Source organism: Eublepharis macularius, chromosome 5 (assembly GCF_028583425.1).
Source record: "Eublepharis macularius isolate TG4126 chromosome 5, MPM_Emac_v1.0, whole genome shotgun sequence".
NCBI classification, from domain to species: domain Eukaryota; kingdom Metazoa; phylum Chordata; class Lepidosauria; order Squamata; family Eublepharidae; genus Eublepharis; species Eublepharis macularius.
Genome location: NC_072794.1, coordinates 100,325,816 through 100,352,165, shown reverse-complemented (window position 1 = coordinate 100,352,165; position 26,350 = coordinate 100,325,816). Strand labels below are relative to the sequence as shown.

At 43.9% G+C, this 26,350-nt stretch overlaps 1 protein-coding gene across 6 annotated transcripts in view; it reads left to right on the top strand.

Annotated features, from left to right (window-relative positions):
• PTPRF (protein tyrosine phosphatase receptor type F) overlaps positions 1 to 26,350 on the top strand; it is a 717,473-nt gene that overhangs the window by 663,012 nt on the left and 28,111 nt on the right. For 5 of the 6 annotated variants that reach the window (XM_054979543.1, XM_054979542.1, XM_054979539.1 and 2 more), the window contains 9 exons: positions 2,990 to 3,016; positions 6,032 to 6,149; positions 11,075 to 11,653; positions 12,074 to 12,171; positions 15,607 to 15,860; positions 16,585 to 16,675; positions 18,195 to 18,407; positions 20,350 to 20,501; positions 23,092 to 23,207. In XM_054979543.1, the coding sequence (XP_054835518.1) occupies positions 2,990 to 3,016; positions 6,032 to 6,149; positions 11,075 to 11,653; positions 12,074 to 12,171; positions 15,607 to 15,860; positions 16,585 to 16,675; positions 18,195 to 18,407; positions 20,350 to 20,501; positions 23,092 to 23,207 (1,648 nt within the window). The remainder of the gene's footprint in view (positions 1 to 2,989; positions 3,017 to 6,031; positions 6,150 to 11,074; positions 11,654 to 12,073; positions 12,172 to 15,606; positions 15,861 to 16,584; positions 16,676 to 18,194; positions 18,408 to 20,349; positions 20,502 to 23,091; positions 23,208 to 26,350) is intronic. The other variant, XM_054979544.1, reaches the window with a different exon arrangement.

Sequence of the window (26,350 nt, the reverse complement as noted above, 5' to 3'; positions counted from 1 at the left end):
TTATCCCCCATGATATTTCACATCTATATAAAACCACTTGGACAGATCATCTGGGTATTTGGAGTGAGGTGCCACTTATATGCCAATGACACTCTGCTCTATTTCTCTTTAACAGCTAATCCAGGTTGGCCTGTGGAAGTAGTGAATAGGCACCTGGAGATGGTAATGGGATGGATGATGGTCAGTAAACTGAAGCTCAATCCAGACAAGACTGAGGTGCAGTTGGTCAATGGAGAAGCTGCTCAGGGACAGTGGAACCAACCTGTCTTAGAGGGGGTTGCACTCCCTCTGAAGGAGTAGGTTTGTAGCTTGGGGGTGCTTCTGGATCCTGACCTGTGGTTGGAGGTTCAAGTTTCCTCCATGGTACATAGCACCTTCTGTCAGCTCTGGCTGGTTTGCGAGCTACAGCTTTTCCTCAAGAAGTGTGATATGGCCACAGTGATCCATGCTCTGATCACATCAAAGTTAGATTACTGTAATAAGGCTGCCTTTGAAAATGGTTCAGAAACTTCAGTTGGTCAAAAATGTGGTAACCAGGCTACTGTCAGGGGTTGGTTACAAGGATCGTATCACTGCTGTGTTGAAAAATCTGCACTGGTTAACCTATCTGTTTCCAGGCACAGTAAGAAGTGCTGGTTCTTACTTTAAGCCCTAAATGGCTTGAGACCAGGGTACCTGAAGGCCTGAGTTCTCCCATACTATTGAGCCCACTGGTTAAAATCTGTGTCTCAAACTCCACTCTCTGTGCCCCTGCCTTCAGAAGTGAGGTGACAAATAGAAATCAGGCATTTTCTGTGGTGGCACCGCACCATTGGAATACTCTCTTCCTTTAGGCTTGCCTTGCACCTATTCTATTTTATTTTAGGTGCCAGGCTAAAACGCATATTTTTACCCAAGTTTTTAATTAGAGGTTTTATCTCATTAAATTTTTAGTGGTCTGCTTCAGTTTTATGAATTGTTTTTATGTTGCTTATGTCCAATTACTTGTTTTTTCTAATGGCTTGGGTTTTTTATACTGTAGTTTTTAATTGTAATTCAGACTCTGAAGAGGCAGCATAGAAATATTCTAAATAAATAAAAAATAAATTTTCTTACTCAGAAAAATGGTGACTATAGCTATGGGGAGTTATGTAACCTATGTTCTACTAGCATGAGCATTGTTCCATGTGGGAACCCTGGCTGTATGAAACAATTACTCATCCAGTTGCAGTAATTTGTGAACATGCCACTATAACTTTTTCTGCGGAGGTTACAATAGCATAGTTAAAATAATCAGAGCCATGTTTCATATAAACCATCTTCATGATTCAAACAAGTAAACCTCTAGGCAAGTGCCCTAATAGCTCTAGAGCTAACTTGGTCTTAAGAGCTTACTTCTGAGTTTTGTTGATATTGAAAACATTTATGATGCTTGCTTTAGAGCAAGCTGCAGTGAAGTGACTATAGGACCAATTAATTCAGGATCATAGTCCACTAGCTTGCCATGAGAGGAGCAGCTGCGAATCTTCATGAGCCTTGCTTCAGAACATGGTAGTGTTTCTGTAAAAAGCGAAGATCAGTAAATGTTGTGCAGTTGTGTATGTAATCCAGAAATTTGTTTGCTTTGTAACATTCATTGTAGGTAAATGTAATCTTTACAGGAATTTCCGTTACTGCTAATAATACAGATGCAGAGCCTGTTACGGTAATAAGCAAGGTTCTTTTCTACTGGTTTCTGAAGAATCTTTTCTTTATACACATGTCTTTGTTGCTTGTTTTAAGACAAGAAGTCAAAGGGGTACAGTAGTCTAATGGTGGTTGGGGTAGCTCAGGTTCGGGGTGGGGATCTTGTATTGAAGCTTTAATATGTCTTTGATTTCTGCTTCAGTTTTTCAGCCTCAGCCTATCATGTTGGCATTTCTGTACTTACCTGCCGCTTGGATTGTATTCTTCTACTAGGGATTCAGTATCTTACATTCAGATGGGTTTCTCTCTGTGTTTAGTTCATCCCTTTATAGCTAACAATGCCAAGATTCCATTTGTGAAGCTGGTGTTCAAAGCAACCCACTAAATGTACTGAACATTTTGAGCAACCTGCTGCATGTCAAGGCCAATCGTATGCATTTGCTTCTGGAAAGGACATTTTACTTTCTAGCAAGGAAGAGAGGGTACGGAGGAAAGGAATGTGAGTTTGTGTGAGATATGCATGTGGAAGAAAAGACAAATAAGTGGGTGCTAGATCAAATCAAGCCTGAATTCTCCCTAGAAGCTAAAATGACAAAAATGAGGCTATCATACTTTGGTCACATCATGAGAAGACAAGACTCTCTGGAAAAGTCAATAATGCTAGGAAAAGTGGAAGGCAGCAGGAAAAGAGGAAGACCTGCAACTAGATGGCTCGACTCAATAAAAGAAGCCACGTCCTCCAGTTTGTAGGATCTGAGCAAGTCTGTTAATGATAGGACATTTTGGAGGTCTTTCATTCATAGGGTCACCGTAGGTCAGAGGCAACTTGATGGCACATAACACACACATATATGGAAGAAAACAGTACATGTGCTTAGATCCAGCTAGCACCAGGTCTTGTGCATGCATGTTTTAATCTATAATATGGCCAAAAATTCTGTGGGCTGCTTACAGCCTGGTAAAGCCATGTTGTACAGCTCACAATCCCCTCCCGGGAGGCTGAGATAGGAGAAGGCATTTGGACATTACCCCCCCCCCAAAATAAAACCTCACCCTATCCCAAGCAGGGATGTATTCAGAAGTTTCTGGGGGTGGGGAAAACACAGACTCTCGGTCTGGAGAGCAGCTCTGAAGTAGCATTCTGCCTCCGTCCCCCATGGCTTAATGGAGCCATATAATGTTAAAGGGCGGCCTACTTCATATAACTATTTGAGTTGTGTACCCCTGATCTATAACCTTATTATTGCCAATTCCTTACTGTAAGCCATCTCTTAAAATTCTGTTTCTCCATTTTCTTTCCTTCTCCCTGCCCCCCCCACATCAGTGGAGGTTTAAGGACTCTGTTGACCACGTAAGTACTATTTGTGATGTGTTTGATCAGATCACAAGGGTTTGAAAATCATCTTGTGAAATCTGTATGCATAGTGCTGTCAAAACATCCCCGTCAATCCTCAAATGGTTCCGGGGAGTCGCTCTATGGAGCTTCCACCAGCAGCAAATCCTGAGCAAATTGGCATTTAGATTGCTGCTAAATGCAGAAAAGCAATTGACATTTTCCATAATCTGTATTTCCAGCTTGTTGCGATGCAATTTCAGGCAGATTCGGTGTGTGTGTGGTGGGGGGGAGCCCTCTCTCTGCAGTCTTTGGCCTAGCTTGTTATATGGCAGAGTCAGATCTATAATCTTTAAACCTCATTGATCCCAGTCCTGAAAAATACCCTGCTCTCTCAGCTGTGACCTTTGGTTGAAACAGAGGCTGTAATAAGAAAACAGCCACATTCAAACAGTTAAATTCAATTTTTTCCAAGTAATTTCAAAATATAAATTTGGAGGAACAAGCTTGAAAATTACCCTTGCGGGGAGAGTGATTCAATTACATACCCTGCTGTGGCTTCCTTTCTCTTCCAGGCAGAAGGATTTTGCTAGAGGGGGTTTGTAATGACAGCCCTATGTCTATATGGTATGGTATCACTCCAATTCCCAAGTCCATCTTCTCTCTTTCCTCCCTTTTTACTCTGTTTTGCTCTTTGTGGCATGCTTTTCCTGTGTGAGAATTTCTCTGTTGTTTGGGCTGTGGTGATGATTACATCTTTGGGGGATGTTCATAGCCTGTTGTTTTGTGCGTTTGAGTATCTCCTTCCATATCAGTTTGCCATTGATAGATTTTGCTCACTTGCACAAACTCCATGGAATCTTACTTACTCTCTGATTTTGGTGTCATTGTGATGGGTGCTTATTAATTTGGCTGGTTAATTTGGGTTTGCAAATGAAAACAATAAAGACATAATTTGGATTGTGGGGGCTGGACCCCATATCTTACTAGGGTTACCAAATAGCCAATTCATAGTTTTAATTTTACTGAAGTGATTGAAAGGATTATAATTATTCCAGGGTAGTATAAGAGAGTGTCCAACACTTTGGACAGTACAAGTCCTGAAGAGGTCCTGCTTTGTCTGTTTTGCACTTACGTAGATTTTTTCAAAGATCTCCTTTATGTTGTATTTTGCTTTCCTCATACTAATCATTATTCCTGCCAGTGATTTTCATAGTGCACATAATTAATGGTTAATAGTAAAGAGTTCAGTAGCACCTTTAAGAATGACCAACTTTTTATTGTAGCATAAGCTTTCAAGAATAACAGCTCTCTTTGTCAGATGCATTAGAGAGATGTAGTTCTCGAAAGCTTATGCTACAATAAAGTTGGTTAGTCGTATAGGTGTTACTGGACTCTACTATTTTGCAACTGCAGACTAACACGGCTAACTCCTCTGGATCTACAATTAATGGAATTGGGCTAGAAGCTGCCTTCAAAGAGTACTGGCTACATCAAATCCTGTATGAGGATCCAGATTTGCCAATAAAATGGAGAAAGCACAGGTTTTAGGGATATACTATAGTTAGCCTTCTGAAGGCCAAGCGCATCTCACAAAATGCTCCAAGTAGAAGACTCAAAGGCTTATTTCGCTATTGCTTGTTCTTACTGGCATAGTCTGGCTTTCGTGGTAAGGCACGTGAAATGAGACAAGTGTTGCCTGTCATTGTGTTTGCCTATGATAAGGAGCATGTACCTATTAATTGGTCATTGTTTTCTGTAGAGAAACATGCCTGCCTTCTACCATTTTTAGAGTGTGTTGCCAATTATCTCTGGTATAGATAGCTTATTTTTAAGACGCCATACTCTCTTAAATATCTTCACTTACACGTTTCACATCGGCAGATTTTCTCACTGTGCTTCCACCCATCCCAGTGTCTTTATGTTGGCAAAGTTATGCTTAGTTGGTGGTATCTGTTCCATTCTAGTTTATTTAATCCTTCTTGATATTATTGGAAGTGCCGGTACTGCCTTGTTACTGGGGAAATGTTAGATTCTTGGGAAACATTTTTTTCCTGTTTCACCCATGTAATCATAAGATATATGGCAGCACAGTGATCTGAGCCAGTCAGACTGTTTGCTTCATGCCCTGATTGGACTGTAGATCCTCCCTGCCAGATATTGCAAATATGTGCTTGATGGCAGTTTGTTGCTTTTATCCCACTTTCAAACAAAAATTGTTCTCAAGCAGTTTACAGCAATTTAAATTCTATAGGCAATGCTGCTGGTAGGCGCGATGTATCTATGAAAATAAGTTCCATAACTAACAGAACGTACAAGAGATAGGGTGTGGAGAGGAACAATCAAGGGGGAAGATGATTTTGATAATGCCAGAACAAAGAGTCATTTATATCCAGTTAGGATCAGGCTGATCATCACTTGAAGGAGTTCCAGCTATCCTTGGTCCTGTCAGCTGTGACAAGTTTGGTCGTGGTGGTGTCAAAGCTGTTCTTCTCTTCCTCCTTTGACTTACCGTATTTATTGGACTGGACAGCCTATCTGCAATTCAGATGCATTGCGGTAATATTTGAAATTATGGAATTTTTGGGAGGTCATTCCAGAGATTCTGCTATACCGTTTTTTCAGCTTGTCTCTGCATTAGGAGAAGATTGTGCTATCTAATGAGTGATAGCAAATGGCTGAAACATTCTGGCAAAAGCAAGTACACATAAATCACAGATGAAAGTAGCCTGTGGGCAAAAGTCTCTTGGCCTACTTGTTTGAGGTCAAGAAAGTTGTTTTCTCAAGGGAGCTGTCATGTGTTTTCCTGTATTAAAATGTAATGTCAATTTTACTTGGGGATGGCACACACTGAGAGGTGGAAGCCCTTGAATTCAAAGTAATCACTTAAACAGAGGTTGTACAGCTGCACAACCACTATTTTTCCAGCTGCATTTGGAAATGGAATACATCAAGTACAGAATCAGAAATGCTTTCATACTAGCCACTTGGTCTTGATATACCCAAATAGCTAAAGATTATTATTTCTCACAGGAAACAATCATAGGAGGTCTTTTACCTGAAACCACCTACTCTGTCACCATCGCAGCCTACACCACTAAAGGAGATGGGGCCCGCAGCAAGTCCAAACTGGTTACTACAACTGGAGCAGGTGAGCTACATGTTCAATGACTGGAGAAGTTTACTTTTGCATTTCAAACTTCTGAATTGTTAAAGCAGCAGAGGGGTTATGAGTAGAGATGGACACGATCCGCATTACGATCCAAAAAAACCCACGATAATGGCGATTGCGCGATAATGGCGATTGCGCGATCAGATTCCCAGCTATGTGGGAAGGTGGGTGTTGGCGGCGGCCACCGGGCCCAGTGGGCACGGGGAGATGGCGATGAGCCGCCTCCCCTCAGGGGGCACGGGGTCTGGCTGCTCCGCGGCGGCACCCCCCATGTGCCCGCCCACCAGGCCAAAAAGGAGCGCGCTGGTGAGAAAAGAACGGTGGGTGATGCCGGCGGCATCTGTGTTTGTGTTTGGCTGTCAGAGCTGCATATCAGTGTTTGCAGGGATGAGATTGGAGTGCCCATGGCTACAGAACACCCCCTTCCCCCTCCCTCCCCTGGGTGTCTTCTCCCAACTGGTGACTGCTTTGCTGCTCCGTGGGTGGAAGGAAGCCCTGCTGATCAAAAAAAGCTGGGCTTCCGTTCGGGTTTCCAGGGCGACAGAAGGAGGGGAAACAGCTCAGGCATTCCCCTGGCTCCGTTGCCCTGGGAATAGATTACTGGCGCCTGAGTGTCTGGCTTCCCGATCCGAGCACGATCCAGCCACGATCCAGCCCCCTCCCGATTGCTGGATCGTTGGTCATGGCCGATCATGACTCAAGTATCAGAGAAGACAATAATTGCCGATGGCAAAAAATCTCTTTACATCATCACAGACCCAAGTGAAAATAACCTCCCTCCCAGCAGCCTCACCTAACAGTGCACTCCCAAAGAGCCTGGGCACTGGGCAGAGAGCCAAGAGCCTTATTCTGTTGCCAGGAGCAATTTCAGGGACCCTGCTGGGCTGCTCTGCAATTCTACAAACTTGTTGTGTACAAGGCATGAGTGTGGGGCTGATGGGAGCTGTCAAACCACAAAGACACTTAAATGGAGTGTGCTCCCTTGCCTTAAACCCACAAGAGTGGGAAATATGAGCTCTTCTTGTGTTTCCAACTTCTGAATTGTTAAAGCAGCAGAGGGGTTATGAGTAGAGATGGACACGATCCGCATTACGATCCAAAAAAACCCACGATAATGGCGATTGCGCGATCGTGACTCAGCAGATCATGATCGGCCATGACCAACGATCCAGCAATCGGGAGGGGGCTGGATCGTGGCTGGATCGTGCTCGGATCGGGAAGCCAGACACTCAGGCGCCAGTAATCTATTCCCAGGGCAACGGAACCAGGGGAATGCCTGAGCTGTTTCCCCTCCTTCTGTCGCCCTGGAAACCCGAACGGAAGCCCAGCTTTTTTTGATCAGCAGGGCTTCCTTCCACCCACGGAGCAGCAAAGCAGTCACCAGTTGGGAGAAGACACCCAGGGGAGGGAGGGGGAAGGGGGTGTTCTGTAGCCATGGGCACTCCAATCTCATCCCTGCAAACACTGATATGCAGCTCTGACAGCCAAACACAAACACAGATGCCGCCGGCATCACCCACCGTTCTTTTCTCACCAGCGCGCTCCTTTTTGGCCTGGTGGGCGGGCACATGGGGGGTGCCGCCGCGGAGCAGCCAGACCCCGTGCCCCCTGAGGGGAGGCGGCTCATCGCCATCTCCCCGTGCCCACTGGGCCCGGTGGCCGCCGCCAACACCCACCTTCCCACATAGCTGGGAATAGCAGCGTGCCCCGCTTTGGCCTCCACGATACATGGATCGGGAACAAGAGATAATCGGTGTGGATCGTTTAGTTGGGATCATCACCGGCGCCGATCCATGATCAGGTGGATCGGCAATTTTTTTTGGATCGTGCCCATCTCTAGTTATGAGCTGGCAGAGATTTTAATCTTCAGTTGAATCAAAGATCTGTTTCTTTGACCTCATTCTGTAGTGTGCAGATCATTTATAGATGGTGGGAAAAGCTGGTGGGCTGCACTGTAAAGGAGAACACTGACAGTCAGTATGGATATACTAGTTTGAGTATCAGACTCGAACCTGGAAGATCAAGATTCAAATCTCAATTCAGCCATGAATCTCACTGTATGACCCTAAAGAGGAAGACCAAGGAAATTTCTCTAAGGATCATTTCACACATTATCGTTTTCATGCATGGAGAAAATCACATAATCCCACAATTTGTTTCTAACCGCTGGCCAGGTGCAACTGTGCCCTCACAATGAGAGCCCCAAAACAATGACAGTTCCCAGTGGTTTATCCCAAGTACCTGGTATTCAGAGCTACACTGCCTCTGTACATAAACATTCATTTATAGAAAACATGGCTAATAGTTCTTAATAGGCTTATCCTCCATGAAGTTGCATAAACCTTTTTAAAGGCATCCAAGCTAGTGGCCTCTACTACATCTAATGGTAGTAAATTCCTTAAGTGAAATTATACTAGGTGTGAATAGGATCTCTCTCTTGTTTTTCCCAAACCTATATCACTGGATGATCCTAAATTCTAGTAATGTGACAAAGGAAGAAAAGATTATCTTTCTTTACTACCCCATTGTGGTAATTATGCATTGCCCTGCATGAGAGGCTATTTCCTTACATAGACAATGTAATGGGTAAAGCTTTTGCTACTCTGCCAGTGGTCAAGAGAAAGGCATTAGCAAACCTTTGCATGCTTGGAGCACAACCTTCTTTCATCTTTGTTCCTAAACAAGTTCTTGGTGCTTCAGACACCCCATTTGGATTAGATTAAAAGTGAGAAGAGGTGTTTATATATAGTATAGAGCCAGTGTAGGATAGTGGTTATGGTGCTGACCTATTATCTGAGACCCGGGTTTGAATCTGCATTCTGCCATGGAAGCATTGTGTATGACATTGGGCTCAACCTAACGTACCTCACGGGGTTGTTGTGAAAATAAAATGGAGGCAAGGAGAACAACGTAAACTACTTTGGGTCCCCATTGGGGAGAAAAGTAGGGTATAAATTAAGTAAACGTTATTGAACAGTAGGGTGTTTTAATTTCAGCTGTAGAAGTATACAGAACAGGAAAAAAATGTATGTGGAAAACACTCCTGACTTCATGCACCTACCAAAACAAGAGGCAGCAAGCAGATAAGAGACGACTCCCAGGAGAGGACTTACCTTCCTCTCTTACTTGTTTCTGCTGCTGTTGGAGTAACTATGTGAGGGCCTTCTCTTGTTGGCATCTCACTTTCATCTTCCTTGCAGCGATGTATGCTCTGTTCACGCTGCCTCCTGTTAGACATCTGTATCTACAGGGCACTCACAGAACAACTTTACCACCAAATGTACTCAGCCCACATCCACAATACCAGTTTGCTATTGTGAATTTTCCATGAGTGCTACGATCCAGGGCAGAATATAAGTTATCTTGGCACTCTGCTGATTCTGAATGACATCAGTGTTGAGAGATCCAGAGGAGTTAGCCGTGTTAGTCTGTAGTAGCAAAATCAAAAAGAGTCCAGTAGCACTTTTAAGACTAACCAATTTTATTATAGCATAAGCTTTCGAGAATCAAGTTCTCTTCGTCAGATGCCTGATCAAAACAGTTTTGATCAGGCATCTGACGAAGAGAACTTGATTCTCGAAAGCTTATGCTATAATAAAATTGGTTAGTCTTAAAAGTGCTACTGGACTCTTTTTGAGTGTTGAGAGATTTATCTGTCAGCCTCATCTGATTTGGGGGCAAGGCTATGTCTCTGTTATGGGTGGAACTGAGGAATGAAACCATCCATTTTGTACAGCAGGTGTTAAGCTTTGAAGGGAGCAGCCCTTAATTTGTGCTACACACGTAAGATTTGGAATCCTGTTGCTGCTTAGCCATCACATCAACATTCTTAGCAGGAACCAGTTCATCAGCTCAAACACAGCACATTTTGATTGCAAACAGCATGGCACTCTCTCTCAACAGCTTGCACAGGTGGTGAAATTATAAAGATTACTACAGAAATTGCCTGCATCAAACTAACTGAGATTCCAGATCTGAGCCTGAGTATCACTGCAGCACCTTGTAACTGTGGACAAATTTCCCTGTGGCCTATCTCCTTCTTTGTCATTGTCCAAACGGCTACAGCTAGCTTAGTCCATAGTCCTTTCAGCAAAAGCCAGGGTTGAAGGAGAGGTTGGGTGGATACACTGAGATACAAAGAAGATACAGATACATGGAAGTTTTAAAGAAAGTTTGCAACAGGGTGTTGTTTTTCATTGCACTGGTGAGAATTGCTGCATTTAGGTTTACTTATAAGAGATTCACAGCAGCTGGCAGCTAAGTGCTTATTTCATTCACTCTGGTGTTGATTTCATCTCAACCCCTATGTATCGTCTATTAATGTACAGTATTAACAGGTCTACAAATTCCGTAGTTCTTCTTTCACAAAATATCTGCAGAATTTTGTCATCAGACACAGATTTTCAATCACCACTATTCCCAATCTTGCAATGCTATTGCTTTCACCACAGGTATTTCAGCAAAAATGTCCAGATTCCATAATCAGATTCAACAAGTTCTGCACTCAGAACAATATTAGTTAAGCCATGCAGACATTCTCTTTTCCACTGTGGAATTTAGAATTTTTAAGCAGAAATTCATTGTTTAGGTATAAAAACCTAGAAAAGCAAAGGGCCAAATTCACTGTACTATAGTATAATAACATTTCTTCCCAGTGCAGGCAACTTCATGCTGTAGTTCTCTTTTATGTGCTTCTTTTCTGTGTATGGAGAATGTTAACTGTGAGAGAGTGTTCGAACCTGGGATCCCCCATCTGCATTGTGAAATAGTTCAGTACAGGAAAGATTGTACCACTTGATGTTTCCCAGTTCTCATGCTGCCTGGATTAGTGACTCCCATAGCTAAAAAGCCATAGCTTGCTTTCTCTCCAATTCACAGCATGTCACCCTTTTTCTTTCCCAAAGTCCCAGGCAAGCCTACCATGATGATCAGCACTACGTCTATGAATACAGCCCTGATCAATTGGCACCCTCCCAAAGAGATGGTTGGAGAGCTCCTAGGCTATGTGCTGCGATACAAGAGTGCTGACGAGGAGAAGATGAAAGTCATTGACTTTGAGAAGAGTGATGATCACTACACAGTGACCAACCTTTACAAGGGTGCCACCTACATCTTCAAGCTGGCTGCCAAGAATAGAGCTGGTCCTGGGGAAGAATTTGAGAGGGAAATCACTACCCCAGAGGAGGCGCCAAATGGCTTTCCCCAGAACTTGCGTGTGGTGGGACTGACCACCACTACAACTAAGGTGACTTGGAACCCTCCTCTTGTGGCTGAAAGAAATGGGAAAATTACCAACTATACTGTTGTGTACAGGGACATTAACAGTCAACAGAATTTGACCAATGTTACTAAGGAGATGAGCATCACTCTGACCAACCTCAAACCAGACACAACCTATGACATCAAAGTTAGAGCCCACACTAGCAAAGGAGCCGGGCCCCTCAGCCCCAGCATCCAGTCTAGGACAATGCCTGTGGAACAAGGTAAGTTCCTTTAGCTGTGATTAGATATTTGAACACCTCGTCTGGAAAACAGGTCAGAGATAACCTGATGTGTCTTGTCACTGGATGCATAATGTTGCGGGATGATTGCATAATTGTTTTTCTTTCCTTCTACTGCGCGTAAGATGCCTGGCACACTGACTTTGATGTGGCTGGTGTCTGCTACTTTTTGATCATGATGAAGGGCCAAAGGGGAGAATGGATAGCTTAGTCTTAACCTCTCTTCTGTGCAACCAAAGTAGGCACTGCAGCTGAGAGATTGGTTGAAAAGCTGAGGTGTGCTTCTCAGATGAAAAGGCTTATTGTATGTAACTTAAATCATCAGAAGGATGGAAAGTCAGGGATTGTACTGATCCATTTTTCCCCATGGAGTCTACTCAAAAGGTCTGTTTCTAATTGCAGTGTTTGCAAAGAACTTCCGTGTCAGTGCTGTGATGAAAACATCAGTGCTGCTTAGCTGGGAGGTGCCAGATTCTTATAAATCTGCAGTTCCTTTCCAGGTAAGGGGATGTTGTTGTCATATTTAGAGATCTTATCTAAGTGCATTAACTGGACACTTCTGAACTCACTGTCTGCTGTAAACAATATGAAAAGAGCCTGGCTCAATGGGCCCCTAAGCCAGCAGTGTTGCTGTCACCAGCCCAATTTTGTTTCAAAGAATCCCCTAGTTAGGTGAGCATTTGAGGTCAGGAACTAAGAAACCTGGACATCTCCTTGTCTTGGCTACTGTAAGTCTTTGGGTGTTCTCCTATCCCCTATATTTTAGATCACCATAGTTTGATAAATCAGCAGTTAGGCAGTCTTCTAAAAACTGGTGGCAAACTCTTTCATTCCCAAACATTTTGGTCCTCTTGCTGATAATAAAGTATCTGAAGGTTCCTTTAAACTTTAACTATATGGGATCTGCTTTTCTATGGGCATCTTCTTCATGGCAGGGTGCTGATTCTGTGAGTGGGACAGGTGCAGTAACTTCTGCCAATGTAGTTGGGTCATTTAAATATTATCCCAGATGCTTTGGGAAGACCCGCAAGAAAGGGATTTCCATGAAGTTACGCTAACATTTTAAAGAGTTCTTTAGAGCAGGCTACAGTTACGGTCCTGCATGGCAAACCCTTTTAGTCTTCCTGATGACTGTGAAATGCCTTGGTCCTGGGTACCATTAGGGCAGAGGAAAGAGATCTTTATAACACTATAGGTCATATTATGCAGCTGAGCCTGTTATTCTTTCTTTGTAATATTGTAGACATAGATAGGCACTCTTGACAGCAAGAGAATTATGTGATGGGGAATCTGATAGTAATTAGTCCATTGGACTCTTTCCTACTGCTATATAGTCAGTCATTGAATGAATCAGCAAGACAGGTGTGTGACTTGAGCAGCACTATGTCTGATGTGACTGCCACATTTGAGGCTGCTGACATGAACAGAGAATTGACAGCAGTTACTGCTGAGGGCTGGCCACGATGAAGCACAGGAGCAGATGATGTTAGTGACTTGCTAGCTGAAGAGCAGCCATGCAAAGGAGTGTAAATGAGTTTTCTTCTTCCTGATGACAATCTAGATGTCCAAGCCATGCACGAACAGCAACAAAGTAACCCAGTGGCAGCTGTGATCTCTAGAAACGGGAACTTTACAGAAAGCCTCCCCCCCCCCCCGCAACCTCACCCCACCTTCCCAGCTGCTTAATTCAAGCATGCAGAATGCCAGACCAAGCCTAATAATCTAACAAGCACTGCTGATAAGTCTCCATGGGAACAATTAGCATTATCTACACTTGATAAACAGTCTCGCACTAAATCTACATCCCAAAGGGTGTCATCTTCCTCTTTAACAGATTTAATTAAAGCAGATATTGTTCTGATTTGTGAATACTGAGGTGCAGGCTAAATCTCATGGTATTTTTATTGAGGTTGAACTGAGACCTCTGAAAATTCCTTGCTAAAAATCAATAATGAGGCTTTCAGTTCTCCTCAGGGAATAGTCACTGTTTCATCTGGTTCAGGAGATAAACTCCTTGCAAAGAACCCGCTGGTCTGTGGAGTGAGGGAGAGGTGATGTTAAGGTGTGATTTATCTCACAAACACAACCTGACACTGTCTCCTAATCTTAAAGGGCTGATTTTCTGCCTGCTTTTGAAGCTTTAAAGAAAAGCATTCCTGAGCATGCCTTTGCTGTTGATGGGGCAGGGGGGTTGGAAATGATTTTTAGAAATTTTTGTGAGAATATTCTTGGACTGTTAGCGTTGGTCCCATCCTCATGGCCCTAGCCCTTGGTGGGTTTTCACTTAACAGATTCATATTACAGATTGATTGTAGCTGCTCTAACACAGTAACTTCTTCCATTACTATAGCTAAAGCTGGATCACAGCAAGTGAGGTAGAGCCAACTAATTCTACCCTAAACCAGCCCCACATCGCTCTCTTTCTGTACTTCTAGATAGGTAGCTTGAGGCTGCACCAGCCAAGGGAAAAAGGAGAGTCCACTCCTCTTCCTACATTTGAAAAATAAATTGCCTTTGCATGGGAGAGCTAGGAAACAAGGGAAGGATGAACCAGTTATTGGTTGAAAACATGAATAGTTTGGCCTCCAGTTGTATCTTCCGATAGGCATTGGGAACTTCCCATTTGAACCAGTTAAGTACTGTGTTTGTGCACTCTCTCCTGGATTGGGCTACAAATTGGGAGCAAAGAGTAATATATCATTAAAAACTTACAATTACTAAATATAGTCACAATGAGAAGTTTCATTATTATCGGGGGACGAAATAGCATACATCTTAAAAATTAAGCATGGGGTAAAATAATCACATCTCTTAAAACAACCATTAATTTCAAGGCTGAATTTGATTCTTTGGAGCCAATAATGAATCTCCATGTAAGGGATTCTCATGTGCAATTGATGCTCTACATCACTGGGTACACTTCATGGAAAACTTCAGCTTATCAACCAGTTTTCATTTCTGAAGATATTATAATGGAAAGCTGACAATTCTGAAAGCTGAGCAGGAGAGTATCCAAATGCCCAATTTACTGTCTTTAAAATAAATGTTATGGTACAATAGTGACATCTGGTTCTGTTGTTAGCCTAAAAACTTGCAAATCCAATATGTATTCTTTTTCCATTCCACCTAAAAACAGCAAGGATACCTAGATGAGCTGCACCCTCAGAACATCTAGCTTTCCTTCCTTGCGGATATTCCTACTTCATAAATAAACAACAGCCTAGACAGGCTGAACAATAGAAACATGTAAAGTGAATTGGAAGGAGGGAAGTAGAGGCTGCATCCAAACAGGTGTAAATCTACATCTAGTAGCTAGCACAGATTTGAGCTTTGCAGATGTGCAAACAGGAGTGTGGGGCAACATTCACACATGAAGAGAGAGGGAGCTTTGGGCCTCCCAGATGTGATGGGAGGGCTGGGGGTTGCCACTTGACATTATCTAAAACAGCCCAGAACTCCTAACTTTTCCCAGCAAGGGAAATAGTGGGTCCCTGGGGATGCTTTACAGAGACAGATTCTAAAGATTGTTGTAAACAAAAATACATTTCTCTGCCTGGCTCCTCTACTATCCCCAATGGAAAGCCAAAAGGCAGCACATCTGTCTCATTGCCTGCATAGGTTTGCCAGCATCGTAGAGCTGTATTCTCAGGCTGTGCTTGGAGCATTAGATCTGAAGTTTTGAGCTGCTGAGTGTCTTAATATTTACCTTTTTTGGTTTGACAGTGCATCAGGACTCTAAAGGTTCTGTGATCCTGCAAGCTAGGGATTTTCAAACTTATGAAGAGATCAGTTTCTTTGTTGCCTCGTGCAGTAAGATGATTGTAGAAAAGACACTCAAGTCTGGGGGGAGTAGTTTTGGAATGGGGCAATTTAGCCCCTTTCTGTGGGGAAGTCTGCTACTGTGAACCATGGTGATATATTTCCTCTGTTTGCAGATTCTGTACAATGGCCAAACTGTAGAGGTGGATGGCCTCTCCATGAGGAAGCTGATAAATGACCTGCAGCCAGACACAAATTACTCATTTGTGCTCACAAACCGTGGAAGCAGCGCTGGAGGGCTGCAGCACCGGGTCTTCATCCGGACAGCACCTGATGTCCTGCAGAACAAACCAATTTCTACACACAAATACATCAGTAATGGGCAGTTCACACTCATACTCCCCAGAGTACAGACCTCTGTGCCAGTCAGGTACATTCTCCCCACTCTGTGATTCTGCTGACGCGCCCCTGTCACTGGCCTTTATTGTGTTCTGCCAGAGGAGAAATGAGCAGCTCGGGTCTACTGTGCTTTTCTGTTGGGAACAGGATCTCCAGCATAAGTCCTTGCTTCTATTCTTCCATAGTTTAAAAGGATAGTATTGTGGAAACTGTGTCAGATTTCTCAGAATTATGAAAGCAATGAATTCATCTTCAAAGCAATATAAATATATCTCTGCAAGAAGTTTCTGAAAATAGGAAAAGAAATAGAAACACAGTATATAGAACTTGAAATGGTGACATTCAAGATTCTGCTCCCAGACTGCCATTTTTGTACATAATATCTACTACTTGTATGAAATGTAAGGGCAGAAAGCTATATTACTTCCCCCTTAAAGGAGCTAAGATTCACCTTCCCTGTTGCTGCACAGTTACTTTAATATATGTGAATGCCCCCATCAGGCTTGGTCAAGTTTCATTTGTGTTTGTCCTCTCCCACCAACATTAGGATTTCCTGAGCAAACAAATTATAGAGCTGTCCTTTCCCAGCCTCTGGGCACTGTCCTCACCCAGATTTTGGCCTTTGTGATCATTAGCCTTATAAATGCCAATAGACTACTGCCCAAGTCTCAGGAAAATACAAAGGAAATGCAGGTGGCAAGTAGAAGGTGAAGATCTATAGCAGGATTTAATCCTTCTCCCTTTTTGTTCCGCAGATGGTACTACATTGTGGTAGTGCCAATAGACCACTCAAGCAACATCCTTGCCTCAAGGTGGAGGACCCCAGATGGGATGGAATTGGACCAGGTAGGAGGACAAAGAAACCTGGTAGTATCAACACATCCTTCCACTTGTTTGAGGAAAACAGGCATTCAAGAAACTGGACCACACATATGAACTGAGTTGGGAAGATTATAGAAGGCAGTGTTAATGCAGTCCTCTGACTATGATTAGACTGCTTGGTTTGATGGTGCCATCACCAGTCCTCCAGCAAACTCCACATTCCTCAAATATCCATGATCTCCCTGCTATTCTCCAGTCAGCTATGAAAGCTGTTTTAGCTATTTAACTCCATGCTCCATATCCTTCTCCTGTACAGTCTTGTTATACCACATCCCTGCAGAGCAAGTTGTGAAAACTAGGTTCTCTGAAGCTTAGACATGGCATTGTGTATGTCTCAACTGAACAGGGAAGATTTAGAGGATTGGTCAAAGGGGAAGCCAACAGGAACCCCACTTTAACTGAGGTCAAAAGCCAGCAGTCTGCCTTCCTGGCACAACAGCATGGTTCTGTGCAGCCTCCACCTTCCTGATGTTCTATGTCTGCCATTCTGTGTTTTTGTGTGAAATGTATTTCATGCCTTCTCCTTCATTTTCAATTAGAATTTCTGTTCAGCACCTAGCATTCATTTTTATTCATTAGAAAAACATCTTTAAACATCTGAGAGTCTTTCTAAGCGGTGGAATTGAATGTTGGTGTGTTTATATCCTTTTTTTTAATTTATGGGTAACTATGAAATTTGACATTTTTTCTCTTGAATGTCCCATGAAATCTCTTTATTACTTTGTGTGATTTACACAAAGTCTTACTGCAAAATAGCAGGTGCAGGGGAGGGGGAAGTATCTAACAGTGCCCCCTCTCAAGCTATTCCTCATATTAGTGCAGATTGCAAGGGGTAGGCGGCGGGGAGGGAATCAAAGCCAGCTACACCCTTACTTGTCTCTGAAAGTTCAAATTCCAGACATTTAGTTTTGTTTGTAAAGCTAGCTTGGAGAGCTACATGGTTTTCCCTGCTCCAATCTCCAAGAGACGATAAACTTTTAAACACTTTTTGGCAATGCTGCTGGCAAACCTTAAGTATAATGACCTGTATATTACAAGATCTGCCAGTAAAGTAGAACCCATGAATTGGGACCATGGTACTTCCTCTTGCCACTAAGTGTCTGAAATTTTGCTCCTGGAGGTCAGCAGGGGAGCAAAAGAGGCAAAGCATGGGGTTTTAGTGGAAGAGCAAAATTAGCAGAAATCAGCCCCTTTCTCCAACAACAGAGGTGCTCTTCCATTGTTGGAAACAGGCGCTAGGATAAAATCCAATATTTTCTACCATTTTTATAAATCATACCTAAAACATGTTTAAAATAAAAACAAATATCTTGAGACACCACTTTTGTTCTCCTTTTCCTCTCCTAGAAAAACCAATCCATAGAATTTTCTTCTCCCTGGCCTACTACCCATGTTGATAGAAATGGCAATTTGAGTGAGGCATGACCTGACCTCTGTGGTATGTGCCATAGCTCTTCTCATGCTTGCTTTCTGTCACCACCAGCTACTTGAGGCCCTAAGCCAAGGAGCCCCAGACAAACGCCGGCGTCGACAGGCAGAACGGCTCAAGCCCTACATTGCTGCTCAAGTGGATGTTCTGCCTGAGACTTTCGTCTTGGGAGATGAGAAGAATTATAAAGGCTTCTACAATAAGCCACTTTCAGAAGATCTGAGCTACCGCTGTTTTGTGCTAGCTTCACTGGAGGATGGCGATACTGTAAGGACCATCAGTGGGAGAAGGTTGTTTCTTGCCTTCATAGGCTGTTTCCGAGATGGCAGTCATACTGTACACAATGCAGGAATCTGATTTGCAAAGTCAAACCAACAAAGTGAAGTTTATATCAAAACTAAGAGACTTTTATTCCTTCTCTTTGTCTTTCACTTTCTTCTTCCAATGCTTCCTTTGCCAGGATCTGTAAAAATATAGGCATCTGGAAGGGCAGAGGGGGAAATAAGACTTTGCTTGTCACTCTTTGCCTCTCTTACCTCCTTAGTTTGACCACTGGTGCAAGCCAGTACAAATGAGGGAGTGGAAAGGGGAAGGTGACACAGCTATTACAAATGTGTAAGTAATGTCCAGCCATAATGAAGATACTTTGGCCCTTCCACTGCAGCTCTTGCTTTCAGCCTCATTTGTTTGTAATGGCTCATTAGATCTGGTCAAACGCTTCATTACTCATCCAGTCCAAGCACACAGCCAGGAGACAGGTGCCCTCAGATTGACCAGCATGGGAGGCTGCCCTTATGCCACAAGATTGGGTACTGTGTATACAAGAGAATGAATGGATACAAGAATACTATGGTTGTGCCCATGACTAGCAGAGCTAATCCTCCATGCACCTGGTGTGGTTTTTTGTTGTTGTTGGAACTACAACTGCTGTGAATATAAGTCCCATTGCCACCACAAAGTTTTGGATCTCTTCTTACTCCAGGCTGTGAACCTCAGCTTGGAGCTCAAGACAGTTATCCTCTCACTGAGGTAGAGGTTCCCTCTTCACCACCTGTCTGATGTGCAGGAACAAGCCTAATTGAGGAAGGGACTAACATACCATTGTAGAGCCATGGACACCCCACTCCTCCCAGGCAGGTGCCACAGATAAGTCTTGGGCGTATATTCTTGATCCTTGCCAAAATGTGTTCCCTCGAAACCTAAATCTGTAAGCACATGTTGGATTCCTCAGTAGTGTGAGGAATATGGTCTGTGCTCTTATTCATTACATCGTCAAATATTCCAGGAATGAGCCCTGCAAGTACTTCCAACAAGGTGATAGACTGAGATATATTTACCATTTACGTTGACTGTTCTGCATAATCCTGTAAGAATGCAGCAATCACTGTTTAAAACCTTTGCATCCAAACTGGGAGACTTCAGATCAGCAGGAGGAATAGCTGCAATGGCTAAAAGTGAGGTCAGTTTATATCGCTTTCTTGGGCATGGCAGCAGGTCACCGTCCATAAGTGTCAGGAACATGTTCCCTGCCTCACATGTCCCCCCGACCTCAAGACGCAGCTGAAAATAGGAATGGCAGAAATAGTTCTCTCTTGGCATAGTATACCTAGAGACTGAGCCAGCTAATTTTGCATACAAGGTGCCAGACCCAAGTTTTTGAAGTTCCAGTTGCCAGTCCTGTGCTTGAAACTAAAGCCTGTGTTATGTGAGAAGCTTCATGTAACACCTGTTTTTTTCAGGGCTTAGGCAACCACCTCAGTGGCAGCCCTCATTTGGTCTGCCATTTAATGTGCCACATTTTGCCCGGTGGGTGTTCCATGACATATCACCCCCTGGGGCAATGTGTTTATATCAGTATAATAGATATTATAAACCCCTCAGTTAGTACCTGACATCCCTGATGCTCAATTGGCTGCAACTCCCAAGCCTGTAATTTGGCTCTTAGGGCATCTGAAATTGGCAGCTTTTGCTCAGCTGGACCATCCCATTTGGGCATTCAGGGAGATCACTTTCTGACCACTGTGGTTCACTGTTCCACTACCAAGGGGAGGAGGTTGTTTTTTTTTCTTTCTTGTATCTGTTAATTCCTTACTATCTGTAGGCAAACAGGTGCAAGCTGATGGGCAGTGGGGGAGGGGAGATGATGCAAAGGATCTGATGAATGATCTTGGCTGTTAAAATGTCTGCGCTCTTCTGTTCTACTCTCTAGAAGAAGTATGCAGCCAGTCCATTCTCAGACGAGATTGTGATGGAGGTGTCAGCAAAACAGCAGGACGAGCCAGAGATGCTATGGGTGATGGGGCCTGTCCTTGCAGTCATCTTAATCATCATCATTGTCATTGCTATCCTGCTCTTCAAAAGGTGAGTGACAGTCAGAGAGCATGCAGTGGGGTCCATCGCACAATCCTATACCAGGTTCAAGGACAAGGTCTCCCATAGAGTGAGGGCTTCCTTCGCTATACAAGAGATAATAAATGGTTTACCCAATGGCACAATCCTGTGCAGACTGCTGTGCTCTCCTTAAGGTGCAAAAGCAGTATTCAGAAAGGGAAAAGCCTCTTCTGATGGGACTGGGTGGCTGTATGCGATAACCTTTCCTTTGTAATAGGACAATGTATCCTGGGAGAGAGCTGGAGCTGTCACCAGCACCAGGAAACACAACTTTGCATTGTGGGGCCTTAAAGACAGAAGAGGACTGTTTAACTGTACTAGTTCACTTATATCAGTACTTACGGCTTGAATTATGTCAGAGGTTTTGGCCTGAGAGAATGACTCCGTACCTCAATTCATTCCAAGGGGCATAATCTCAATCTGATGCTTTTTCTCAGGAGGCCAGCCTTGTTAGCTCCTGAACAAGCTTTCCATGTGATAACAGGTACCTTTTCTCCATAGATTTAGCCCCAACATGGTCATACATCCTCCGAAACTTGTTCTGGAGTATGGATGACCAGTGTGAGCTGCCAGTGGTATTTGAACAAGCAGGAGCTGCTCATTGGGTTACAAAGAATGCTAACTCTATTCCAGCTCTGCTCCAGACCAGCTGCCATAATTTTTTCTGGCTAATATGGATGGTGCCAGAGGGGAGGTGACTTTGGGCTTTTGCATGCACAATTACTACCTGTATATAACACTGATCTCCTCTTTTCTTCTGTTTCTGGTATACCTGGATCTAGCAAACAAGAAAGGTAGAAATCCTCTTTCTTCATTTTGTCTTTTTCAAATCTACTGTTTTATTGTGTTGGGAGCAATAAATATAGGCCTTGCTGTCCTGGGTTAATTCATGCTTGTCTAGCCATTGTGTTACCTCTCTAATTCCTGCACAGATTTATACAGAGAACTTAACAATTAAGGTAGTTTCAGGTAGGTAGCCATGTTGGCCAGCAACAGCAGGATTTGAGTCCAGTGGTACCTGAAGAATCTGAAGAAGGGAGCTTTGACTCTTTAAAACTTATACCCTTGAAAAATCTTCTTGGTCTCTAAGGTGCCACTAGACTCAAAACCTCACAATTAAGTGTGGACATTTTTTTTATTCTAGTCGGTTTAGGATTATCAAATCTTCTAGAGGAAGTGAGAGTGTTTATTCTAGATTGGCCCAGGAGCTGGCATTGCTGACTCATATCCTTTGTATAATCAACATGGCTCCTAAGCCATTTCAGATTAGCTATGATCCAAGTGACTGGCTTTTCAGTGTAGGCCCCTTCACTTTGTGTCCGAAAATTTCTCCCACTGGTTGCTTGCTTTAGTATCAGTGCTGAATCTGAATACTGGTGTTTCTTCCCAGAGTGTCATTGACTTCCAGCAAGAAGTAGCAAGTAAAACAGAAGCTCTGGTCTCCTCCCTCCCCCTCTCCATTCTGCCAGCTTGTATCCTGGTCACTTTGATCAATGACTTCAAGTTTATATAGGATTCATATTTTATATGCCTGCAAGCTAGGTACTTTATAAATGAGATTTCTTACACATGTACCTACACAACTGAACTAATGTATAGAACAGGCCTTGTCCTTACAGACTATAAATTGGCACCAAAGTCTCACTACCTGCATGGCATCTGCTGTTATTGCTGGTAGTCTTAATGGGTCTTGCAGCTTTTTGGTAGTTCCCCCTTTCTATAAACAGGTTTGTGCCATCTGGCAAATTATTATGTTTTGATGATGTTGTTGACAGTGCCTACTCCAAGTTACTCATCATTTCTGTTTTAGGTTTTTGACAAAGCAGTGCCAGAGTGCCTTCAGTGCTGCAGAAGAGATCTAAACACACCCACCCCAGTTGTATTGCCTGCAAAACAGTGCACCCTGGTACCATGCTGAGGCACTGCAGTTCCCAGCAGCAATCAAAAACTCCCCCACCCATGCTTACATAGTTGCCCTAGAATGCACATTTGCAGTTTAGCACTGTGATGAGCACTAAGCAGCACCACCATGTGGGGCTATGTAGTTTCCTGCTAGCCAGTGAGCATCTCCAATAACTCTTCTTGCCATTCCAAAATTTCCTGTAAAGGTCTCCAGTTTAATTACAGGACAGGTTCATCTCTGCTTAGCTAGTGAAATCTACCAGGATAAGAGCCTGGGGTGGCAGAACTGAAGGCATAAATATAGCATGAAGAGACAACAGTGTATTTTATTGTTCCATTAACTCACGCCTGGGGGGCCTTCAGCCATTCAAGACAAGTATTAATGGACCAATAAAACTCACCCTGAAGAGCCCTTACCCTATTATATTAGAACTCTTCACATTTTAAATAATTTTAAATACTTGGCAAAATCTAAATATATTCTTCCACCACAGGAAATAGTCCCTAATAAATTATTTTTGGAGAAAAATGGTGAGGGGGGGGGATCTGGGTAGGATTTATAAGTTCTCTGTGGTGCTTCATGTACCTAGTTATCGATCCTCTGCCTTTTGGGGCATGCCTAGATTAATCTTTTAAGCTATGTTTTCTCTTCCTTAAGGAAAAGGGCCAGTTCTCCTTCCTCCAAGGATGAACATTCCATAGGCCTGAAGGACTCCTTGCTGGCCCATTCCTCTGATCCTGTTGAAATGAGACGGCTCAATTACCAAACACCAGGTAGGATATAACTGTTCTGCCTCCCTTCCCTGCTGAACTCTGTGACTTCCTTGCTGACAGATGTTCGTGATCAGGAAATTCTTGCTTCAACTTTCCTCTCGGAATGTGTACGCTCCACCAAGTCAGTCTCTATGGCGAGTGTCTCAGTATACTGCCCACATACACAACTGATAATAAACACAAACAGAATTGGGATGCAGGGCTTGCTGCTTGCTCCAAGGCCCGACAGTGCATATGATGTAAGAGAGCGGTAGATGAGGAACAAGTTGTAATAGGGCTTGTCAGGATTTATATTATATTCCAAAGCCAACTTCCGGTTCTGACCCAGATTCTGCTCTAGATATCAACCCAATTCACCCACAAGAGGCAAGACCTACATGTGGATGGATCCTACTGTTAAACAGACGTTGAAGTAGATGGCCACCTCAGTAGGCTGGTTTGTTGCTCAGTGTGACTCAGCTCCTGCAGTGCCGCTGGTATGTCTTGTTACAGTTACAGTGGATGCTGCTGCCCGTGTCAGCAGAACCGCGTCTCTCTAACAGGTCATGGGGTCATGGATTGGCTGCTCTCTGGAAGTGCCATATCATCTTTTCAAACAGTATTTTGGATTACATTCTCAGTTGGTAGACCAGGATCAGGAGCACTGCATTCTCTCTTGTTAGTGCAAAAGGAATTTGCTGTCCCTGATTGTGTTTGGGCAGGTGTGGCTTTCAGATGTGGCCTGCATTCCTTTCCTTCCAGACTGTTTGTCGTGCTAGCAGTAGAGTTTGAAAAAAGCATTCCAGGCACATCATAGTAGGAATAGTGTTCCACCCCAATATCACTCTGCAAGTAGGGTAGTGAACAGGATATAAATAGGTATGGCTTATAGAGCTGTGGGAAGGGAGCATTTCCACCTCCATAAGGGTAGCTTCACATAAAAGGACTTGGTGGGGGGGGGGCAGAGTTTGTCATGTGACCTCTAACGAAGAGGAGAACAGGAATGAACCCTACGTGGATGCAAGGCCTCTTACACAAAAGATAGTTGACACAGACACAGTTTAAAATAGGAAACCTAGTTCCCAGGTGCCTGTATGAGTTTATGTACATACTGTGAATCTGAGACATGTCCAGAGGTGGTAGATTGCTCAGCTGCTGTTTCTGGCCTTTACCACCCTTTTGCCTTTTCAGCTGGCAACTAGGAGTCCTATCAGTGTGGCAAAGAAAGCTCTGGTTCTGTTGCTGCAGCATAAAATACTGAGCTGCCTCCACTGAGCTGAGCCCCCATGCTGAGATGGATGGATGCCTTCTGTAGGCCAGACAGCAGCAACTGAAGCCTGAGCAGTCTAGTAGTTGATATCCCTGCTGGCAAATGTAGAGGCGGGAAGGGCCTTGCACAGTACATAATTAATCAGGCTGCTGTTATTAAATATTAAACTTATCACTTTAATAGTTGCTACTTCAGACACAGGTTCTTGCATGAATTGTCAGCTCCTTTGTACTCATGTACCGTTTTGTACAGTTGTGGCAGGTCATGCAGAGTGATGTTGCTGCTAAGTGATTGGGTGAATTATGACTAGAATTTGGTCACAAGGCTCTGCTGCTGGCTGATGCAGCAATGGAAGTCAGATCTTGAGAAAGGAGATTGTCGGGTGCCAGGCCGGGGCGGTGCAGGCCGTGTTCCCAGAGTGTGGAGGGCTCAGGCAAGGGGCTAGTCCCAGCAGCATAGTCAAGGTCCAGTCCTAGGTCAAAAGCACAGAGTCCAAAAATACAGTGGTAACCTGGTCCAAGGGGCAGTCCAGAATGCAAGGTCAGGGCTTCCGAGAGTCATCCGTAGGCAAGTTCCAGGGCTAGGCAAAGGCAGAGCCTGTCCAAAGAGTCACAGGAAACAAGGCAGGAGCCAATGCAAGGGTCAGAGGAGTGGCGACTTGCTGCTTCTCCACCTCATGGTCTTTCCTGGCTGGGTTTTAAATCTCTAGGTACCAGAGGGCTGGGCATGCAGCCAGCTGCTTGGAAGTTATCCTGGGACTATTCTTTGCTATCCACAAGCAGCTGGCGTCAAGCCAGGAGGCATGTGCTTTGCCATCTCTCCTGCAGGCTTGTCCTTAGCCTCTGTCTGCAGCACTCCAAGGGTGTAGGCAAGGATGGAGGGCCGGGAACAGTCAACTGGGTTTCATCTGTTGTTGCTTCCTGGCTGGAGGGCTTGGGTGACGCTACCTCAGCTGCGGCTATTCGTTCTGATGAGCCTGCAGCTCATCAGTCGGCTTGTTGGTTCCTGGTTCAGGGCTGGCTACCCAGGGAGTCCTCTTCTGAGGAGCCCTCAATGCTGCTGTGCCAACTGGCCCACGACAGAGATGCTACCTCAGATAGGAACTGTCTTTTCAGGCCAACAGACACAACTGCTCATGCCCTATGTGGGGAAAGCTAACTGCTATCCTCTCTGTGTTTGTAAAATATTCTGTTCAATAACCCTAATTGTAGCTAACATCTGTCTTATCACCCACCATACTGCATAATGTGTAGCAAATGTACAGGTTCCTTCCCCCAAGTTCAGGGCTTGTGAAGATGCAAGGGGAGCTTCCATTCTGCCCTTTGACCATCATCCATCTCTCCCTTGACTCTACCCTCAGTAATCGCTAATGGGATTTCTGTTCTTGCAGGTGCCAGTGGCCCCAGTTGCCCGAATATCTCAAGTTAGTTGTCTCTTCTCCTCCTTTTGCTTCTTCTCACTCTTTTTTTCTTCCTTTCTCATCCTTTTAATTTTTTTATTCAGTGTCATGAAGATCAATTTCACTCTCCACAGTCTTAATGACAGCACATGTGAGTGGGGTAGGCTGTTCCCCTGTGGATACTTTCTGGTGGGCTTGCACAAGATGCTCCAGCCTTCATGTAGGAAGCAAGGTCAAGTCTTCACAGTTTTCACAACAGAGCAACCAGCAAAGATGTATCTGATTTGCAGTAGCTCCTTGCTTAATATATTTTGAGAACAGCTTTAACTTTTAGGAAGACCAGCCTGGCTGCAGCTGCAAAGGGCACATCAGTAGCATGTGGAAGCAACCTAGCATTTCTTCCAAATGAATTAGAACAGCATTCTCCCTTCTTCTCCCATCCACCCCAATCTAATAAGCTAGAACTTGCTCATCTTCTGGGTGTGCTTGTTAGCT